Source organism: Ambystoma mexicanum, chromosome 3q (assembly GCF_040938575.1).
Source record: "Ambystoma mexicanum isolate Mex_15411 chromosome 3q, UKY_AmexF1_1, whole genome shotgun sequence".
Taxonomy (NCBI): domain Eukaryota; kingdom Metazoa; phylum Chordata; class Amphibia; order Caudata; family Ambystomatidae; genus Ambystoma; species Ambystoma mexicanum.
Genome location: NC_090926.1, coordinates 690,791,901 through 690,814,710, shown reverse-complemented (window position 1 = coordinate 690,814,710; position 22,810 = coordinate 690,791,901). Strand labels below are relative to the sequence as shown.

At 42.6% G+C, this 22,810-nt stretch overlaps 1 protein-coding gene across 2 annotated transcripts in view; it reads left to right on the top strand.

Annotated features, from left to right (window-relative positions):
• Window positions 1-22,810, top strand: part of NARF (nuclear prelamin A recognition factor) — a 527,845-nt gene that overhangs the window by 320,220 nt on the left and 184,815 nt on the right. For both annotated transcript variants that reach the window (XM_069654602.1, XM_069654603.1), the window contains exon 7: window positions 18,974-19,092. In XM_069654602.1, the coding sequence (XP_069510703.1) occupies window positions 18,974-19,092 (119 nt within the window). The remainder of the gene's footprint in view (window positions 1-18,973; window positions 19,093-22,810) is intronic.

Sequence of the window (22,810 nt, the reverse complement as noted above, 5' to 3'; positions counted from 1 at the left end):
CCACGTTCCTTCCACTTTCTGTACCTCCACTCTCTGATTTCTGGCCCACAGCCCCACTGCATCTGCTCTGCTCTCTTGCCCACTGCTTCCCCCTCTGACCCACTGCTCTCCCTCTGATCTCCCTTCGCTTTCTTGCCTACCACGCCACAGCGCACCCATCACTCCCCTCTCACTCCTTTCTCTCACATATTGTGACCATTTTTCAATTTTTTAAGAAAACTCTGGATTTTGTCCTAAAGAAATGGGGCATCTGAAAATAGAGCAGAAGATGTGCTGTTTTCAGATAAGCCATTTTTGGAAATGACCATGCCACCTTAATCTCAAAGGTGACATGGGCATTTCCACGGGGCAGAGCTGTAGCGCAAATGATTTGCTGGCCAGCCACATTGAATACGTTTGTGTTAGAAACGCACTCCCGACAATGGTCTACAGGCTCCCCGTGCATTTCACCATGACTGGCCCTTGAGGGTCCTGCCACTGTAAAATGTAACCCCAAAAAACACATTTCCATCCCATTTGGGAACAGAAATGCTGTCACACTAGATGTTTTTTTTTTTTTAAAGTATTGCATGAGTCAGCAGGGTCATTAAAGACCCTGTAAAGCAGTGGCACCCCTCGTGCATGTATTTAAAGTGGGCGCATAGAGTGGCCTACAATTTTTGCACAATTAAAAGCACATCTTCCTTGTCAATTTGGGATGTGCTTTTAAATGCGCAGAAACGCCCCCTGATTTGCGCAAAGGGGAGAAAAAGGATATCTGAATGGGCGCATATAAGAGCGTCCATTCAGATAACCTTTGTGGATCGGACAGCTTTTTTTTTTTGCTTTTGCTGAAGTGATGCATTTCTTGAGTCCAAAAAATAATAGTTGAGCCCCTTGGCCCCTTGAGTTTAAAAAAAAAAAAAAAAAAAGAAAAAGAAATTTCAAAAACAGCAATTTTTGTGGGTGTTTTTGGAAAAACAGCTGTTTTTGCGCCTTTTTGCTAAAACGGTCGTTTTTTGCGGTATCGCAAAATCGCTATAAGCAGGAGGGTCTGAGTAATGCTCTAAATGTACCAGTGAATATTAATGTCCACAGTGTCCTAGCAATTTAAGTCACCTGAGGGTGTAGGAGTGTCTGTGTGCCATCCCCAATGGGTATTTGCTGATTTAGAGAAACTAAGTGTGTGTATTTTTGAGGTATTTGTGTGTTACTGATATATTGCCCCTTCTGAAGAAGGTTTATTTAAACTGTTAAATACATTTATAATTATTTAATCAAGAAACCTTGTGTAGTGTTTACTTGGATACTTGTCACTGTGAATCTCTGTGTAACTACCCTACTACTCACAATGACCCCTCTTGAGATAAGCCTGGTTGCTCAACCACACTACCAACCTGTGTAGTACAGACTTATACCAAAGGTTGGGTTCCTATTGCCAGGAGGTCAAGGTTGTTGTAGTGCGCCCAATGGGTACTGCATCAAATCTCTGAAAAAGCAGGAAGCAAGGGAGGAGTCCAAAACTCCACAGTCCTTTGTCTGCCACCTTGCCTGAAAGGGAACAACTCCCAGTGAGGGGGGCTGGCTGTCCCGATTGGACAGCCAGAACGCCCCTTTCTGTAAAATGCAGGGAGAGAAATCAGAGGTTGTGCTGTACTTCCTGATAAAAACGCAGACCCTGAAATCTGCTGACAAGTCGACCACTGGAATCAAAACCGAAGAGGAAGATGAAGAAACAAAGGCTGTATCGATTTCCAGCAACTGGAGAGCCTGCTGTGTAATTGGAGCTTGCTGTAGCCCGTCCTTCCAATCGACTTGGGGACTCCGAACACAACAACTCCGACCCAGAACCTGGTGTGATCCTCTAGACGACCTGCATTTTGAGCCATCCAATGTTAAACTGCGACCTTGCGAGTCTGCAATACCCGGTACCCTGGGACCTATTTTCCAGTGCACAGTCTTCCAAATTCCGAATCAAGCAGAAAATTTAGTGGCATCCTGCTGGAACTCCAGAGACACAGGTTTAGCCCAAATTGTTCCCTCACCAGAGTGCTGGACCTTCCAAGTGGCACGAATCCCATCAGTGATATTCAGTCTTCTGGCTCCTGAAAAGGACGCCAACATCCACAGAGCCGCATCCTGCTGTTAAGAAACTCTTGCCTGGAGCCTTCCCTGTTGATCTCTGCTGCAGAAGCCCTTTGAGTGTCATGTCTTCATGACAAGGAATTCAGCAACTGTTTTTTTTTTTTTTTACAACCTCTTCTTATGTGCTGAGTAAATCATGCCAAACTGGGTTTTTGGCTGCAGATCCTGGAGTCTGCTTGCTGGAACGCTTCTTCTGTGCTAAGGTACTGTGCTGGCTGGGGTATTTATTTATGTTATGTTAATAGAACTTGTTAAGCGCACGCTCGCCCAAGGCCATCATGGTGCTGGAAGCGAGAGACAAAACTATTTTATCTTATCATAGGAGTTTAAAATAGGATCGTTTTTAGCAGATGGCGGAAGGCAAGATGATCAACTGTCCCGCGAAGAAAGAGAGAGAGAGAGCGCTTTCCAGGACTTTGCAGCAACCACCGAGAAGGCACGACTGCCCATTTGGGACAGTCTAATGCAGGTGTCACGATGCCTGCTCCCGGGGAGCCGGCTCAGGCCCTGCGTCCCCGAAAGCGGACATCAAGTCCCCGGGGAAGGTCCCAGCAACCCCTTATAGGGGCCCTTTGGACAGCTCATAGAAAACGTCAGTCCTGGCGCCATAGGCGCCAGGCTCATTATGAAAGTGTTTGGGTGCACTTACCTAATGCAGACCATGCTGCAGAACCCCGGCCTCCTTGAGGCCTGAAAGGAACTACTTTACCTGTGGGACTCATTTACCACCCGGGCGTGGTCGGGGAAGGATACATACCTGATTGGAGGAAGGACACATTCTAGGAACTTCTTCCAAGGCTATTTAAACCACACCCGATCAGCCACACATGCTTCGCGTTGTTCTGCATCTAGCAGCTGGACGCTCACCGTGTCTGCTCCTGCATCTGGACTTCTGCCACACCTGCCAGCATCCTGAATCACCTGCAAAGGAAGGGAACAAGAGAACAGAAGAAGGAAAAGGCCTCACCTGCTAAATCTGCATCCCAGAGACATTTCACCGACAATCCTGAAAAGGAAGACATTTATTTTTAAAAGCACATTGCATCGATCGCTGCAGCGCCGCATTCTACTCACCTTTACAGGGCCCCTCCATGTTCAGCAGCGACCATCCAGATTCGCAGTCGCGCCCCCGCGCCTAGGGAAAAAAAGACAAGAACAAAGGTGAGAGAAAGAAGGGAAACGAGAAGCTAAAACTCCATGTCAAGACTTACCTGTTGGGTCATTCCCTTTTCATTTCGGGTCCGCGCCACATCCAGGCATTTTCGGACCCCGGCCCCTAAGGGGAAAAAGACATCAGCGTTAATGAGTGAATGAAAAGACATTACCAAAACACTCATTAAAGACTTACCTGATTTCCACAAGGATTTCACCGCTCACCTCGGGTCGGTGCCTGTTCCCCGGCATTCCGTACCCCGGCCCCTATGGGGAAAAAGACACTAGCATTAGAACATTAATGCATGGACTCAAGGGGAGCCACTTGTAGAAAAACTTACCTGGAAGCCAAGCAAGTTTGGTTCTCACCCATCCGAAAATCCAGTGACGTAACTGGATACCAACGCGCCCCTGCATCAGAAGCAGGATGGAGAGCTCGTCCTTCCAGACCCTAAGGTGAGACGCTACGGGGAAGCACAGAAGGGTTTTGAGGAGGGTGAGAGGGGTAAGGGGGAGGCCGATTGCATTACCCCGCAGACAGTTAACCCCCTATTCTCACCTACAGAAGGATACTTCTGCGAGTCAGACAAGCCAGATCTGGGGCCCGGTCCAGGCCGTCTTCCGAACCCTGCTCATCACCTTAGACGAGGTCACAGCAGTGCGAACCAGGCCAGCGCCCCCGTGGGAGTCAGGTGAGCGTTACAGCGGGGGACTGAAACTTGAAGAGCAGACTGAGAGCGCACGCACCGGGCTGGGACTTAGTGCAGGAATTTAGCCTAAAGATAATCTGCCCCCAAACCGTAGAAGGCACGATACACAGTGACTTAAAAAGTATCAGTTTTTCAATAGGAAGCCAATGGAGCTGTCTCAACAGAGGGGACATATGACCACCAAATGGAGGGGGAAGAGTGGACCTGGCCGTGGCATTCTGGAGTAACTGAAGCCGATTTATAAGGAACCGAGGCTGGGCCAGATAAAGTGAATTTGAATAATCCACGAAGCTCAAAACAAGAGTGGCCACCACTGGGGCCTGACACTTAGCAGGAATGAAAGGGAAGAACTTTTTGAAGAATACAGAGCTTGAAATGACCAGACTTAAAGACCGCTGCCACATGTTCAGTCATTGAAAGGGAAGAAGAGATGTTAACCCCCAGGTTCTTCACCGATGAAGACGGTGTGGGGAAGGGACCAAGGAAGGTAGGCCAAAAATCGATGGTCCAAAAGGAAAGAGGGGAGGCAGTGCCAACAACCAAGACCTCAGTATTGTTGCCATTTAACTTTACCCAATTGGTCGCCATCTAAGAACCCAGGTCCTCCAGATACTTCCTAAGCCGAGCCGCCGTATCAGATCGAGGCAGACCAACACTTGTGCGTCATCAGCATTGGAATAGTATCAAAACCCAGGGGACAAAATGAGAAGCAGAAGAGGCCTAATATAAATATTAAACAAAATGGGACAAAAAACGGAACCCTGAGGGACTCTGCAAGAAAGCAGGACAGATTTAGAACAAAGGGGAGGGATAGCGACCAACTGGGAGCAATTCGCCAAAAAGGCTGTAAACCAACCAAGAACCTGACCAGACAGCCCGGCCACAGAGAGGCGAGAGATCAGAGTGAGATGGTCGACCGTGTCGAAAGCAGCCGACGATCTAATAGCAAAACTGCTCCGACATCACCCTGATCAACCAGACAGGCCAGGTCATCCAGCACTGAGTTGAGGACAGATTCCGTACCCCTCCCAGGCCAAAAAAACGGATTGCAAGGGGTCAAAGAAGTCGGAAGACTCCAGGAAAGTAGACAGCAGAGGGTAAACGAAAGTCTCCAACACCTTCATCAGAAAAGGCAGGAGGGAGATGGGCCGAAAGTTAGCACACACCTCAGGGCCTAAGGAAGGCATCTTTAGCAGAGGGATCACCAGAGCGTGCTTAAGAGTTCTCGGAATGAGCCCCCCGCCCCCGAAAACGAGGCATTAACTGCTGCGGTAATATGGGAAATCAGATCAACCAAGTCTTCCTTCAACGGGCCAGGGGGATAGCATAATAGATTAGAAAACATAGGAAAAGTGGACCGGAGCGATCTAGGGAGAGGTAGCCCATCAGGGACATCATCAGCATCCTGCTGACCCACCACACCTGCAATGTGTTCACTTACCTTAAGCCTTTGTGATTTTAGTAAAGATTTGGGGTTTTCTTGTGATTGTTAGTCCTCTTAGCCAGTTCACCCAGGCCCACTGATGGATTCCTCCTAGGGTGTCTTCTCAGCAGTCCCTGGTCTCTCAACTAACTCTTGTTTGACCAGTCTTCCTTAGGCACTCTGACTTTTGCTACTTCTGTGCCTTCTTGAGCTGTCTGTTGGATCTAGTGCCCCACCCTGCGAACCCCTTCTGCCACTGAGAACACTCATGCTCCAAAAATAAGGAGACTTTCTAAGGATTGGGACTGTTGCCTAAAAAGGTGAATACGTTTTTAAAAGCTTACACACTTGTGAATGAGAGAGTTGGTAACTGCAACTCTGAAAGTGGACAGTTAAAAAGTTCTTACTTACCTTGAATGTCTTATTGTGCCATTCTGAATGGTATATTTGAGGTTAATTTACTCACCTGTGAATTGGTTGTGCCTCTTTCCCAAAAGTAATGCTGTTGGCTTCACTATTTCTTCCAGCGAATCGGTGTATAAGCTTCCCAACTGGGTCTTGCTTTCCCTAACTTTCTGAATATACTGTTTAGAATAAGTTTGCCGTAGGTGCTCAAACAGTCTTGGGGATATACTTAACCTTTTCGTTGCTGTAGCACCTTTAAAAAAGTATATGAATTTTACTTACCTTGAGTTAGTTACCTCTGTGCCATCCTAAAATAAGTTAATTAGTTATTGCTGGCCTTAGTCTGTGTTCCAGTGATCTGAAAAGCAACCGTAATTCTATATTACACCAAAAGGTTTTACTCAACTAGTATAACTGTGTTATACTGAATAATATAGATTTCTACTGTTCTTGAATGAGTGTTGCACTATTCAGAGAAGTAGCCTGGTAACAGAGTTGGTTTACTATGCGATTTCCTTGTTGAGTGTCGCTGCATAACTGACGGGGACTACTACCCTTCTATTACTGAAAGTGATCAAAAAGTAACTATTGGTTTTACCCCCCATGAATAGGGGTGCCCTATACTAAATGTCTATAAGGTCTGACTTCCCTAGACTTACTGTTACGTGTTCTGAAGAAGGTTTTATGCTTTGGTCCATGTACCTTCAAGCATTTTGGTGTGTTTTTATAAATGTGTTTGACTCTATGACCAGTACTTACCCCAAGACTTAACTTGGCCTGCTTGTATTGAAAATAAACCTTTATTTTGTAGAATACCTCTGGTTGTGTTTCTGTTGTATCCTTGGTGTACTGCAGGTTCAGTGTACTTCCTTACAGCCCTCTCCCCCTCCTAAAATGAGCCTGGCTGCTCGGCCTACGCCACTCTATACTCTGGTGGTACAGCCTTGTACTAAGAGTGGAGCCTTGTACTGTCTCAGTTGAATGGTTTTACTAAACCCTTAGTTGGACTTCAGAAAAACTGTCCTGGGGGGGGCGTGGCCGAGCGGCGAAGAGGATGGTCGCTTGACGGAGGCGCTCCGGAGCTAGAGAGTTATAACTCAATGCAGATATTAGCTTTCTCCAGAGTTATGAAGAAACTAACGTTCATCGCCAACATCCTGAAGGTATTAGTTGCGGCACCAGCATTTTCAAGATTTAACATCTTTGTATAACTGAATCCGCGACGGTATCATGTTTGAGTGTGTCAGCACATGAATTCGGCTTCCCCTGTTAATATAATTTATACGCTCTAAACATGAAACTCCCAACTTGGTGAATGTTTGAACACATACCGGGAAATCCTTGCGGCGATTGTAAAGGTCACCTGTTGGATCCTTGTGTTACCATTGGCACTGATACGTGAAAGTAACCCTAGGCTTTAACCGCGACCTTGAGTGGGAGGTGCCTGATGCATTGCATCAGCTGAGTGGTACGGAAGAAGCTACATCACCGCTCTTCAAGAGGTATGCGCCTCTCATACAATAAGTCCTTTTGTCTCATTTAAAAACCTTTTACTAATGTGGCACACACGTTCCTCCTCTGGAACATACAAGAATAAACTTTTCCTGTCATTTTATTTTCCTCTTTTGTTGGAAGAAAACTAATTTATTTAATTCAGAGGAACACTAATATTTTCCTGGGGAAAATTAAGTTGGTACTTTATAAGGTAGAGCATTCATTTATTACATCATTTCTAACACAGAACATTCTTGTGCAGCATGTTTGTACATTATTTGTCTTGCACAAAGATTTAAAACGTGTATAACATTACCAAGCCATTTTAGCGTGCTCAATAACTTTTATCACAAACCACTTCTTGGCTATTAACCTGTTTTCTGCCAAACTGAGAATGGATTCATCTACTACAGTTTAAGATTATCGCACAATGACGGTTATTACTACTTCAGTCGGTTCCTACAATATCTTCATATCTCGACCTGTACTTTATCTTATTTACATTCATTCTTGATTCCATACTCTAATAATGTTGACATCAGAGAGTACATCCATCAATACCAGTATGGAAAAAATCTTACAAGAACTCGGAAGCATACGTACCTCGATTTCTTCATTGGATTCACGCTCATCTTCAATTCAAAGTGGATTAAAGGACTTCCAGATTTATTTTAAAGTCTTCACAGGTAGGCTTGATGAAGCAGAAGACGGAATCAGTATGGTAGACCGGATTGAAGGTTTAGAAAGTATGCAAATCAAAATTTTACAGTTATAAGGAGATTTAACAGATTTGGAGGACATGAATTGCAGAAATAATTCTTTTTTTTATGGCATTCCTGAAAATTCTGAAGAAGATACCATCTATTTCTTGATTAATTGGATTCCCTCCACTCTTGGAATTACCTTTCCTCCCCCACTTGAGATCCAACACGCTCATAGAATTAGACCCAGATTTACCGGATCTGATACTTCACCAAGACCCATCAGCATGCTTTCTACGTTATCAACAGATGAGGCAAATCCTTCAAGCAATAATAAATAATTCGCCTATTGTCTTCCAAAATAAAAAAATCATCTCCTCTGACCTCAAGTGCGACTCAGGCAAAAAGGAAGAGATTTCTGGACATTAGACGTGCACTCAAATCACTTAACATTAGATATGGCCTAATTGATCCAGCGAAGATGATCATTACTATTCCTGATGGCTCAACCAAAGAATTTACAAATCCTGATGGATGAGTCACCTTCTAAACCTGTTTCCAAGTCCCTTTCAAATTCTCATACTTCAACTTCAACGTGCAAGATGCCCAAATTTCAACATATCAAATGTACTCCTAAGCGTAGTAGATCAACATCCTCCATCCCATTGGCAATACCACCTACTTAGTCATCAAAGGGATAAATCAAGATCTCCAATTAAAAATACAGATTTAGCATTTTCTACTTGACTTGATTTACATGATCTTGTTCCATGAAATATGTATTGATTAATTGAATTTTCTTTTTTCATGCTTAAACTTGATATTTACTATTTCTTCATAACTCTCAATATCATTTGATATCGCTTACCATCAACTCTATCCTAATACTCTCTCTGTGCTCCATCTCTCTCGGTTAGGCTTTCTCCATCTTCACTCCCGACATCCCCTATGAGATTCTTATTCTTCATTCTGTTATTTTTGACATCTACTTCTTTATCTCGTCATCACACAACTGTCATTACTATGGTACATCTTCCATTTATTTCCTCATACTCTTTATCATGTTGTCTTCCCCTCCTTGTGTTCTTCCCTGTAGTCCCCATTATCAACTACGATGCTAATTGCATTTATTCCATTGAACATTCAATCCATTTAATAATGTTTGTAAGGAATGCTTTCTATGACCATATTATATTTTCAATGGGTTTTACAGAAAACATAATTTTATTAACTCCTTATGTCTTTTAAGATTAGTACATGGAATTTTAAGGGATTAGGACATCCTATTAAACGTAGTAAGATTATTTCTATGCTATGTAAACACAGATCAAATATTATTTGTTTGCAAGAAACCCATTTAAGCTCTGATTTTGAAAATCTTAAGATCAAAGCCACATGGTCTAGTCATACTTTATTTGATAATGCTGTTGATAAAAAGCTGGAGTTTCTGTATTAAGATGCCTGAATTTCACCCCAATTAATGTTGAAAAATATCCTGAAGGCAGATGGATTATAATTGAATGTGTTATTAATAATCTTCCTGCGACCATTATCAATGTGTATGGCCCGAATGCACCTTTTTTTTTCAAAACTTTATTTTTGGTATTTCCAACTGGTGTACAGTAATTAAACAATTACAACATAGAAAAAACATGGAAGTAACATGTGCTCTGTATTCCGCCTCCCCCCAACTCCTCGATCCTTTGGCGGTGTCTGTGCATGGATTTAAAAGTCAGACCTGTTTGTCGATGATCACTGATTGGGAAAATACCTGGGTTATTTCGTTGGGGTGCCAGGGATGCTTCCCGTGAAGAGTCACTGTTGTCGGTGGACAGCAAATAGACGATGTAGGGGACCCCGGATGTTGGGTGGTCTTGCATATAGGGGTAGTAGTCTGAGGTAGATTCCGTGTCCTGGCAGTAGGATGTCTTTCAACCATTGTTGTGTGGTCGGTGTAGGACCCTTTCCCCATGATATCGCAATCCTTCTGCGTGCCAGCAGCAGCCCTCTGAGTTTACATATGGAGAGAGGGGGGAGTGTTTGGTGAGTCCCAAGAGCGCAGTCTTGGGGTCGGGTTCTATGGGTTCGCTTATGATGGCGGCTGTCTTATAGAGAAGTTTTGAATGGTTGGACAAGACCAGGCGAGATGGACGAAGTCTGCCGACTGGGCACCGCAGCGACCGCATGTCGGGGGAGTTGAGGGGTGGTAGTGATGGTTTTTGGCGGGTGTATGGTAGGATTGATGGATGAATTTTAGGTGTATTAATTTGTATCTTGTGTTTAGCGATACTTTTTGGGTTTGAGCTAGGATATAATCCCAATCTTCATTAGGAAATACCACCTGGAGGGACCTCTCCCATCTCACCCTGGGTGCTATTGGATTTAGGCAAGTTTCTGTCAGCAGTGTTTTGTACAATAGCGATACTAGTTTACCTTCCCCCTGTGACTGGATAACTCCATGTACTAACTGCCAAGTGGCGGGCTGTTGCGGGAACGAGGGTAGTATTGCTTGGAGTGTGTGTCTGAGTTGGAAATAGATAAATGTGTCGAGGGCGGTGGTGGCCCCGCAAGTTGTGGCTTGTTGGGGAAAGAGAAAGATCCCTTCGATGAAAAGGTTGCTCATGGATTTTAATTTTAGTTTGTCGACCCAATTTAAATACACTTTTTCTGTGGTTAGGGGGATTCCAGGAATGAATTTTATCGGCAGGAGAGGGGAGAACCTAACCTGAATATCATATTTTTGCGCAATCTTTTTCCATGTTGCTATGGTGGAGAGGACTGTATTTATGGTGTTGTGCGGAGTGTGTGTTTCGCCAAAGATCACCGCCCTAAGTAGGAAAGGAGATGCTAGAGCTCGCTCCAGTTGGACATGTGGTCGTACGAAATGTGTGGTGTACCAGTGGCCCAGAAATTGGGCTTGGGCCGCCCAGTAGTAGCGTTCAAAGTCTGGAAGTGCCATGCCACCCTTTTTTACCGGTTGAATTGGTGAATTATATGCGATTCTGGCTGGTTTGCCTGCCCATAAGAGTTCTAATACTAGACTCCTCAGGCCTGAATGCACCTAATCCTTCCTTTTTGGTCTCTCTTACTCACTAAACTTTCGTTAAAATCCTATGATACCCTTATTTTTTGTGGCGATATGAATCGAAGCAGTGATTTTGCTTTGGACCGGAAATCAAATTCAAATTTTGTAAACTCCAAATCTCGTAACAGTTTCCTAAACTTGCTACAAAATCTAAATTTATTAGACACCTGGCACTTCTGCCAACCTCAAACGCTTGATTTTTCTTTCTACTCCCCACCTCATCATTCCTTTTTCAAGACTTGACTATATTTTTGTTACTACATCTCTAGCTCCTCCTATTTTAAATTGAGAAATTGATCCTTTAACTATATCCGATCATGCTATCGTTTCATCAGTACTTGATTGGTCTTCCTCTAACAAATTCTCACCAAGATGGAAATGTAATACATTCCTGCTTAAAGATCAAACCTTCATTGAAAAGTTATCCGTTAATTCTTTTTTAATAACCTCCCACAACAATTGGGATGTCTTTAAAGCCTATTGACAGGACTTTATCATACAATTTGTGGCTAAAAATGAAAGGCAGGCGGAACCCGCTCACAACACCCCTTTAGCATTAATAAAAGACCTTGAAAAATCATATTATGCTAATCCTGACCCATGTATATTAAAAATCCTAACTAAGAAACGAATAGAATTCAATAAAACATGTACGGACAAAGCTGCCAACTTTGTCCTCAGATCAAAAACCAAAATATATAATAACTCTAATAGAGCTGGATAAAATGCTAGCTTCATATCTCAAGAAAAAGTAAGAAAAGTCGATTACTCATATTACATCCACAGATAGTACTATATCTAGTCCAAAAAATATTAACAATGCCTTTATTCACTTTTACTCAATTCTATAGTCAGAAGACACTTCCATTAATTCGGATAATATTAATTATTTTTTCCAAAACATGAAGAAAATTGATAAATATCTGATTGATGCAAGCCATTAACAATCTTAAACCTAATAAAGCCTCAGGACCAGATGGTTTGCCAGTTGATTTTTATAAAACATTTATAGACTCTATTGCTCCTAAACTCTTTGAATTATTCTCGCACTTTATTAATTTAGGACAAAGTCCAGGTTCTTTTTGTGAACCATGCCTTATTCTATTTCCCAAACCTGATAAAGACCCCTCGAATGTCAAAAATGATCGTCCCATCTCACTTACTAATTTAGATTTGAAAATATATGCCAAAATGCTTGTTAAACACTTAGAATAATTTCTCCCAAATCTTATTTGTAGCGATCAATCTGGGTTTATTAAAGGACGTAATGTATCCTCTTAATTCGAGATTATTTGACATCCTAGCTCATACCCAAAACTCTACTACGCCTTTGACCCTTATTACTTTGGACGCAGAGAAAGCGTTTGGAACAAATATGACCAGGAAACCCGATCAATCTCTTCTCTGGCATGGCCTTCCTCCATATTTTATTCATTTAAATAAGTTATTGTACCTCACACCCACCACTCGTATCTTGATTAATAACTCTATGTCCTCATTTAAAATAGAAAGGGTTACTCGTCAAGGCTGCCCCCTTTCTCCTTTATTATTCAATCTAGCATTAGAACCACTACTTCAAAATATTTGATTAAATCCTAACATTAAGGGTATTTCTTTGAACAATATTGAAGCTAAACATTCGGCCTATGCTGATGACATCCTCATTTACCTTTCTGATCCAGCCTCTAGTTTACCACACTTAATTTCTACTATTAAAGAATACTCCATAGTTTCAGGATACAAATTAAACTTCGACAAATCAGAGATTATGTCCCTTACTTACTCGTGTAATAAATCTAACACTCCATTATTGGGTTTTTCTTGGCAATCATCCCAACTTAAATATCCAGGTCTTTTAGTTAACAAAGACATACCCTCCACTGTTGACCTTAATACTAACTATATATTTTTTTTTAAATCACTGAAATGACTGAAAAATTGTCATCTCTTTCTATCTTGATGAGGTCGTTTAGATGCAATTAAGATGATGATTGCCCCCATTGTTCTGTACTCACTTTCTATGACTCCCTATTACAATGCATTCTTCTTTTTTTTAATCTAGATTCTTTAGTTTTAAAATGTCTTTGTAATTATAAGCCCCCACACATTGCTTGTAACAAATTGAAACCTTCTAAATGCTTAGGTGGAGTTAAATTCCCAAATGTTCACCTTTATCATAAAGCATTTGCCTTGAAACAACTCAATACTTTTATACAACATGAATCCTCCCCAAATAATACTCCTCTTTGGTGTGTAATTGAGGCCAGCATTATTTCACCCCTCTCTATTTGTCATTTTCTTATAACTTCTTCGTGGCCCAATATTACTTCCTTCCCTTCACTTCACTTCTTCAAAATGGTATGGAATAAATTACCAGATAACTCTTTTAATAAAATTGAGCTCAATGACACCTTCCTATGGTTTAAAAAACAAAACTCTAACAAAAATACTAAATCTAATATTAAAATTGTTCATAGATGTTATGCATGAGGTATCAAATTTACTAATCAACTAATCAACTAATCCAAAATGGTAATATCCCCTTTTCGAATATATGCACAAAATATAATGTTCCCAAATCTGATCTCCCTTTTCATACCTCATTAATCAAATCTATCTCTAAATTCAAGCCCGCTTTCAAACTTAAATCCCCTTTTCCTTTCTTAAATTTCCTAATTAATAATCCCTCAATCAAAGCCGCAAAATGTTACTCGCTCCTTAATGATTCCCTGCCTTGGTTTATAGTCATAATATCGAAAAAATATCAAAAATGTCGAATTCAAAAATGTCAAACACATACATATAATAGAAAAAGTCATTAATTCAAAAATAAAATGTCGAAAAAAAAATCGAAAAACCAATGTTAAAATAACTATGTAAAATGTCACACATACTAACGTTTTTTATTGGGGGGGGTCCCTCCCGGGGGGGTCCCTCCCCCAAACCCCCCATCCCAAACCCCTACCCCAACCCTCCACTCCTCCCCATCCCCCCCAACACCCCCCATGGATATACCTTTAATTTTTTTAAAAAAGTATTTAATAAAACATTAATTAAATAATTAATTATTAAAAAACCCCATCCCCAACCCCCCCCCTCCCCCCCATCCCCCCCACCCACCATGGATATACCTTTAACCATTTAAAAAAATTATGTTTTATAAACTATAATTAATTAATTATTTATTTAAACATTAATTCGAAAAAAAATCGAAAAAAATTCGACATTTTTGTAATTCGACATTTTTATTTTCGAATAAATATTTTTGACATTTTGACTTTCGAAATTATTGTATTCGACATTATGACTGGACACCCCCTGCCTTATTACTCATTTCGTCTTACTATTATTTGGAGCTGGGAAAAGGATTGGGACTTTCAACCTTCTTCATATTTATGGATTAAATTATGGAAGATGTCATTCCACATCTTCTGTGGCCAATCTCACCCAAATTTATTTCTTTATTTTACATAAGGCCTTTCTTACCCCACAACGTATTGCTAAAAGTTTAGTTGGTGCATCCAATAGATGCTGGTCTTGCAATAACCCAAATGCTGATTTTACACGCATGATTTTTCATTGTACTCAAGTTCATTCATTTTGGTCTAAAGTTTGGAAACAATTGCAATACGTTTTTTCTTTTTCAGAACCCTGAACACTAGCCAACTTGATGACTGGTACATTAATTAATCATATTATTAGTCAATCTGGATATACATATTTGTTTAACCTATTAGTTATGATTGCTTTTCATAATATATCTATTAATTGGAAAGGCGTTTCCAACCTTTCTTACAACTTATGGTGGAACTCAATTTGTTCAACACATCGAATAGAAAGATGTCATGCATCAATGAACGATTCTTTACATAATTTCAATAAGAAATTGAATAGATTCTTACAATACTTGAACTAACGTGCATAACTGTTTATAATTTGTGACTGTCCCCCATCCTTCCATCTCTTCCTTTTGTGTACTGTTTGTTGGTTTGTTTTGTCCCCCCACCACCTGTTCAAAATTACTTGATCATCATAAGTTTTTATGTTTTTCATATTTAACATTAATTGAATAATACTTACAAGCATCAATCGATTTCATTCATTTAGAACTGGTTTTCATTGTGCAGTTATATATTCATATGAAAACCTAACTTTGTTTATAAAATTTTGACTTCTATTAATAAAAATCATTTAAACTAGAAAAACTGTCCTAACACTGGAATATTATTGTAAACTGGCAATTAAAGTATCATTAATCTTACTCATTAGTGCTCTGATATGTTTCCTTGCATACTTTATATGTTTTGTTAACAACTTGAACAAAGTCACCTGCTTCCACTCCATCACCCAATTCCCTGTTGCCTAGCGAGCCACTACCTTGTCTTTCCCTTTGCACTACCCGGGAGCACTTGTCGCTAAGAGTTGCAGGCCTGCCACACATTTTGCGGAACTGCTTGGTAGGATGTTTGCAATTCCAATTAATCTGAGGTATGTCTCCATTACTCCCATGATGGCACCCATGCCACGAAGATCCTTTAGTGCCCTTGTGTGTTACTACTGACTATCCCATTTACTGTTTCTGGGAGAAGAGCTTTCCTATCTCCAGTACTGCATTATTTCTGTTCCCAAAGTGCATTATTATTTTGTTTGCCATTGTGCACTTCGATTCACTTGAAGATGCGTTCATCCACTTATCATCGCCACAGGTAAAGACTTGTTTGTGTAAGGTCCAGAAAAAGTGTAGCACTTCATTACCTACACATTGTTGCAAGGAGGTTTCTTTAAATGTATGCATTTAGGGTTTGCCCCTAGCTGCTTTCATGTAGACATGAAATTGTCGAGACCTAGTTCCCATGACGCCGATGGGTCCCCTGGCGAATTGTAATGGTATGGAGATGTTTTGTATTTTGTTTTTGGAGGTAGACCATACCACTTAACAAAGGCAAAATAAATTAATAACAATAAATTAACAAATAATCTCGCTGTGAGACTCCCCATTGTTGTATTGATGGTAGGTTTTCCTCCATCCTGGAGTTGACGCCCCAGAGGCCTGCTTGCCTACTGCCAGTATGGGTACTTGGGTGGGGATTTCATTCAGGGACTAGTTCTTTTTGTCCTTAGTGGCTGAGTCAGGAGAACAATGGTTGCTGGTTGCGCAGATGATAGTCCGGGGCTAAAACATCCTGTGCCCTCCCCAATTGGACCTTGTACTGTTGCGCAAGCTTCTTCCATGTATTCGGTGCCGCATGGCCCTTCAGCAGTCTCCCTCACTTGTTGACTGCGATACCTGCGATACTTGTCTCCACAGCGGAAATTATGCCAGTCCAATGTGAATAAGGAGAATCAGTTGGTTCAAGGCACCCCATCCCCAGCAAGTGACACTCACTAGCCAGAGGTTCCAGGGATAACTTTGCTTCATTTTCTAGAGCTTGAATCTATGGCTTGAATCTATGGCTGCATATATATTACAACAAATATACATTTACAGGGATGCAGCCATTCCTACACTCAAAGATACTGGCCGCTTTAATGTTGCATCATTTTTTTTTTCTCTAAAAAATATTTTTAAAAATCACTGTTCTGTGGTTATTTTTAGCAGGTAAGTTCTGAACCTTTTTATTCGCACCACAGAAATTCATGGCTACCAAAGTGACTTTCAACTTTTAAGACCATTTCCAAAACCCTGGGCATCAATAAAGACCTTTTTTTTCTTTTAGCCAAAAGTGTTTCTCTGTTTTATACTATTAATATGAAGTATTTGCCATCTTGCTAATGAAATGGCTCCTTTTTGGTTTTCAGTTGCTTAAAATCCGGGGAAAGAAGACCGGTGTGGGATTGGATGGGTGGAAAACTGATGGCAACTTCCTCCACCTTCCACTTTTATGCAGACTATACATAACTCTTTTTCAAACTTCCTGCTGATCCTCGTGCACCTTCCATCATCCCTGACTGCCTATCTGCCATCCTGTCTTGGTGAACTTCCAACGATTTCTGCCTCAACGCCTGTAAAACTGAGATCCTTCCCATCAGGACCCCTGCTCTCTCCGTCTTGCCTTCACTCTGGCCTTGCTCCATTGGCTCTCCCCCTGCTCCTTTTTCTGAAGCCAGAAACGTTGGAGTCATCCGACTCTTCTCTCATTCCTCCCTCACACTCAGGACATCGCCAAGAAGTTGCAATTTCAGTTTTCCTTCTCAAAGGAATTCTCCCTTTTCTCACCTTCCCTCAGAGGCTCAAAGTTACCCGCACCCTGGTTCTCTCTAGGATTGACTATTGCGATAGCCTCCTTCTGAATCTTCCTTCTTCCACTCTGCGACTTCTCCAGCTAATCCAGAATAGGCAAGCAAGACTTATCCATGGCCTTAAGCCCAGGGACTGCATCTCTGCTGCCATAAAAAGTCTTGACTGGCTCCCAGCTGCTGCTGCACATATTATTCAAATCCCTCTGCATCATCCACAAGACTGCCTTCAAGTTTCTTACTAAATACTCTCCCTCTAGACCACGTCGTTCCTCTGGCACCAACTCTGTGTGTAAAGCATTTTGCTAAACAGAGGGTAGGTGGTTGAACACTTTCCTCAGCTGGCTCCCTCCTATGGAACATCCTCCCCCTCCTTCTGTGCCTTGAGCAGGACTTTCTTAAATTCTGTAAGCTCCTCAAGACTTTCCTCTTTACCTCCTCCTTCGCTGCTTCTCTCCTCTGCTAATCTCACAGTTGCTGTGATTGGTGGCTTGGGCCCTTATGCATCCTCAGGTTCTCCGACTTTGCACTCCAATGGCCCCAGCTCTTATCTACCCTCAGCACTTGCCTTGGCACCCCCCTAACGCAGCTCATGTTGCACTCGCCATACCACGCACTTCATCTGTGGCTTGCCCATCAGCCCAGGTACACCCCTGCACTTACCCCCTCTTCCCTCTTCCTTGTTGCACTTGCACGTTCTGAAAAGCTACAAGGCATAGTATGTTCGTCCTTTTTTTCACCTTCCCTCCACTTGTTTTCAGTATTGTTTTTAATCTGTTTCATTCCCTTGTTCCCTGTGTGCGCTTTGAAACAGTATTTTACTTGCTGTATAAGTGCCTAAAAAGCAAACAAATAGATAAATGTCCATACCTAATTCCATGGACATGTAGTGGCTAGATCCCTAAAGGGCATCTGTAGTATGAGTAACTCCTAATATGCTATTTTCCCTTGGTCAAACCCTCTGTTTTGTGATGAGCCAAATTAAGAAATGTATGTAGAGGGGGAAGGCGACTCTGGGCAAATAGGGACTAAATCTGAGGTTAAAACGAAGTTCCTCCATCTGTGGTGTTTATCATAGTTGTCCCATGTAAAAAGCCGCATAAACTAAAGGGGTTTGTCAGTTGAATTTGGTAGGATTTCTCTAAAGAAATGGTTATGTGAAAATTGAAACATAAACCTGCATGCAGTATCCACTCCGTTCAATGCTATTTTTGACTGTGCATTCATGCAGCTTATCATTTTTTTTAAATGAATGCTGCCAAAATCCCTACTAATGTTAAGATAGTCCAATGACTTGATGCAAATATACCGTATGTTCCGAGCCTGCAGGTCGCTGCCTCAATTCTTGATAGATCTGACATTTTGTAACAGACTTCCACTTTCCATATCGGTTTTGTGGGTCCCATCAGTTTGTATAATATCTGACATTTAAGTGTCACTAAACAATTGTTTGTGGTGTGAACTATATATTATGTGACCAATCTTATACTATGATTCTTATAATCCACATTAACTGTACATTTTAAGGCTACTTGACTCAATACTCTGCTGTATTTTGTTACTTATGCAAATCTTGTTATCCACTCCACGTTTGTGAAAGAAACATACTGTATTTATAATGCTCACATTTTGTCATTTGTAGGCTGGATCCGGTATGCAGAAAGGATTCTGGGTAATTCAGTCACACCACATATTTGCACAGCCAAATCCCCTCAGCAAATCATGGGTTCTCTGGTGAAAGATTACTTTGCTACGCAACAGGTAAGATCTGTTTTTGCTTCATTTTTTTTTGGGCAAAAGTAAGCACTGTGAAGACATCCTGAAGCAAGACACAGACAACAGACTGAAAGCTCAAAATAAAATGGTTTATTAAATCAAATGTCAGGATGGTTGGAGGCCTAACTAGCCGTATTCTAAGGTGCAATTTCCCTACCTGTACAAAACTAAGGAAAGTCTATGTCAGAAAGTTCAAATTAAGTCTGTGTCCAAAACCTGCCCTTGTCCTCCCAACTAAACTAAAGATGTGTAGGGATGTCAATAATGAAAGAAATGGTGATCAACACAATGTTCTGAGCTTCTTCCAGCTCCTAGCTTCCTTTTCAGCTCCCCTTCCCCAAGTTCAAGAAAGGGCCACAAATCCTTGAGGTCCACTTCCCCAAGTTCAAGGCAATGCAAGTCAAAAGAAAAGGGTCTTGAGGCTCTGTCCTCAAGACAGCATTGCAGTTCAGCAAGCCCTGGGATTCCCTTCTCCAAAACGTCAACGTAGCAAGTTATACTTGTTTCAGTCTTTCAATATTGAACACAATTCCAGGTCAACTTGACACTCCTTGTGGATTACATTGGCAGTTAATTCACAGTGCTGCTCCTTGGTTTGTTTCACAATGTCTTCAGCTTTCACAATAGAGGGTTCTCTGGTCTAGGCGCAGTTGTCAGACCACACGGTCCACCTATCACATGTCACAAAACCAGGAACCATAGGCTCTTCAGCCCACACAGGTTCTTCTGTATTTGCCCCTGTGTGCGGTTTCACATGCACTTAGCTTCTGCTTGTTGGTCTTTTGGCTTTATGTGCAGTTTCACATTCTCCTGGCTTCGCCTGATTATCATCTGGGCTTTGCCACAATGTGTCAAACATCCTATGCCAATCTTGGGCCTTGCTGCACTGTATTTGTTCACAAACTTCACTTTGTGCTGGTCTCATTGATTCCACACCTTTCAGTCATGCACTTTCATGCTTGCGCTCGTATTTCATGTGTTTCTTTTAAATGGGCACTTTCCATTTAACTTTCATTCCAAAGTTTTCATTCAGTTCGGTATTCAATATTCATGCTTTAACTTTGCCGTTGAATTCTTATTCAGCCTGTGGCTTCGGTTTGCTTTCAATCTGAAAGTGTCATTTCATTTGCCATTCTCTTTAGTTCATATAGCACTTATACGTAGCCCCTAGGAACGCCCGTGGAATTCCCCAGCACTCACCTATCCTTGGCATTCCTTTCCAACAGCTATGCTGCTTCACTTCTGCTTCGCCGGCTGGCCGTCACTGAGAGCCCAATGTGCACTTTGTGTGCTTTTCTGCACTTGCCGGCTGCTCTGCTTCCCTTTTTCACGGTTGCTGTTGGCATCCTCTCTTCTTTCTCCCTGGTCTGCTGCTCCAGCTGCTCTTTCCCGACCATGGAGTCTCCTGCACCTGTGGGACTCCGGCGACCCAACTTGCCCTGGGCTCCACAAGACTCCTGGGTTGTCTGCCGGCATCCTGACTTCCTTTTCGGACCCACCACGGCTGCCTCCTCATGAGCAGGGTCCCCTGCTGGTCTCTCCCACACAGGCCTCCCTGTTGGTCGTCTCCTTGGTGCTCTTTTGGCTCCTTTTATTATACACCTGCAGCCATTTAACAAGTTGCAGGTATGGGCTCTCAATTGGACTTGCCTGACTGTAGTTAAAGGGACATGCCTGTCAAAGTATTCTGCAGGCATCTTCCTCCTCCCAATAGTAGAGTGGTGAAAGGAGTTACTGGTGTTCACTACTCCTAGTTGTGAACTAGTCCTGTTGGAAAATTAGGGAGGATGTTTGACAATAGCCCATAAAGGCTGGGGAAGGGTTAGGTTGGTTTTCAGAAGGGAAAGGGGGGATATCATATCTCGCATGTGGGTACCCCACTCCCAATCCCCAAGGACCCTCCACCCAGGTGATCTTCTCTCGATTCTCCACCCCCAGGGTCAGGATCCAAAAGCAATGACCTTTCCCCGGCCATCTGAGAAGAGGATCCAGGGGGAGTAGAAGTGAGTATATCTGCAGATTTCTCACAGCACCACAGTTAATTGGAATCGGGTTAATGTTGGAGTGTTCCAGATGCTTTTTGGTAAAACATTCTGTTTTATGTTTATCTGTGAAGAGTGGGGGAGCCTACTGCATTTTATATTCATTTTTGACTGGGGTTTCCAACATTACCTCGCTTGACTTGTCTGGTCCTTTTAACCCCCAAGAGTTGTAAACTTCTTGAGGCATAGCACAATGATTGACAAGTGTTTTTTATGGAAAAATATTTATTAGTTTCTGATGCTTATGAATCTGCCTAGTATCACATGCAGTACATATAGTCAGACATCTAGTGGTAATGGTGGTCTATTGTCTTTTTTTTTTTTGTAACCCTATCCGTGAGGTGTAGTGTATCCAAAATCCTTCATGCGTCGAGATTCTACAGATAGATTTTTTTTCTACCTAACAAGTTGGTCGCACATAATGCGGAGTTCATAAGTGTTTTATATTGCTTATTTCCTCTTCTTCGGCAGTCAGCTTGCCTTCGATGGCTGTTCAACGCCTGATCCAGCCTGTTGACATTCCATCTTTGGCTGCTATGCGACTTTTTTACCACGCAGTCTTGGCCCTCCTGCACGTCCTTTACAGTAGGGAGGGAATGCTTTTCCTTTACCCCTCCTCTGCCCTTTCTCTTGGTCTGGCTGCTGCTTCCCTCTGCTATGAAGAGGACGCCTTTTAAGTTTTCCAATATTCAAGACCAACTCTTTTCCCTCATTGGTTAATTTTGTGCTGCATTGAGCCTGCAATTCCATCATAGTAACCCTGATGGGCTGCTGAATATCTTGTGTGGCCTACAATTGCATCATGGCCAACACGATCTTCTCTGAACTTTTGCCTCGCCAGCCCACCCTGCATTACCTGTGATTGGCCAGCCTGGGCCACAAAAGACCAATCAGGGAGCTGGCAGGCTGAGCTGGCCCCCGAATGAAGCCCCACCACTAGGCCCTCCCAGGCCTGCTCATTCTACTTCGTCCGCACAAAGTGTGACTGATGCAGCAATTCTGGCGAGCCTCGTGGTCTGCAGGATCCTCATTCACGAGTGCAGCAACGCTGCACTGCAGGTAAGCCCAAATGGGCTTGGGGTGGATGTAAAGTCTGTTCCATCGACCTTTGACTTTTATGCACTTTGATTTTTGAAATACCCCAGTGGGGCCCACTGGCTTTACTTCTTTGGGCGGTGCACCCATGTTTAATTTTGTGCCGTATTGGGCCTGTAATTCCATCACAATAACCCTGATGGGCTGCTGAACATCTTGTGTGGCCTATGATTGCATCATGGCCGACACTATCTTCACTGAACTAGTGCCTCGCCAGCCCACCCTGCATTACCTGCAATTGGCCAGCCTGGGCCACAAAAGCCTAATCAGGGAGCCGGCAGGCTGTGGCGGGCCCCTGGCAAAGGCCCATCACTCAAGCCCCTGTCCGGGTCTGGGAGGGTCGTGGAGGGGCCCCCAATAATTCTGATTCCTGCCAGCAGTTACTTCCTCTCCAAGTGCTGGGTAAGGGAATGCCCTGCTTGCTTGCTGATTCATCGGCTGGCTGCTATGCCCCCACTTTCCCAATGGGACTCCGGCCAATTATACCAGGCTCTGCTCGTTTCTGCCCTCTGCCAACATTTCTGCACCTCAACACCATTCACGTGCAAGTAGTACTTTTCACCTCT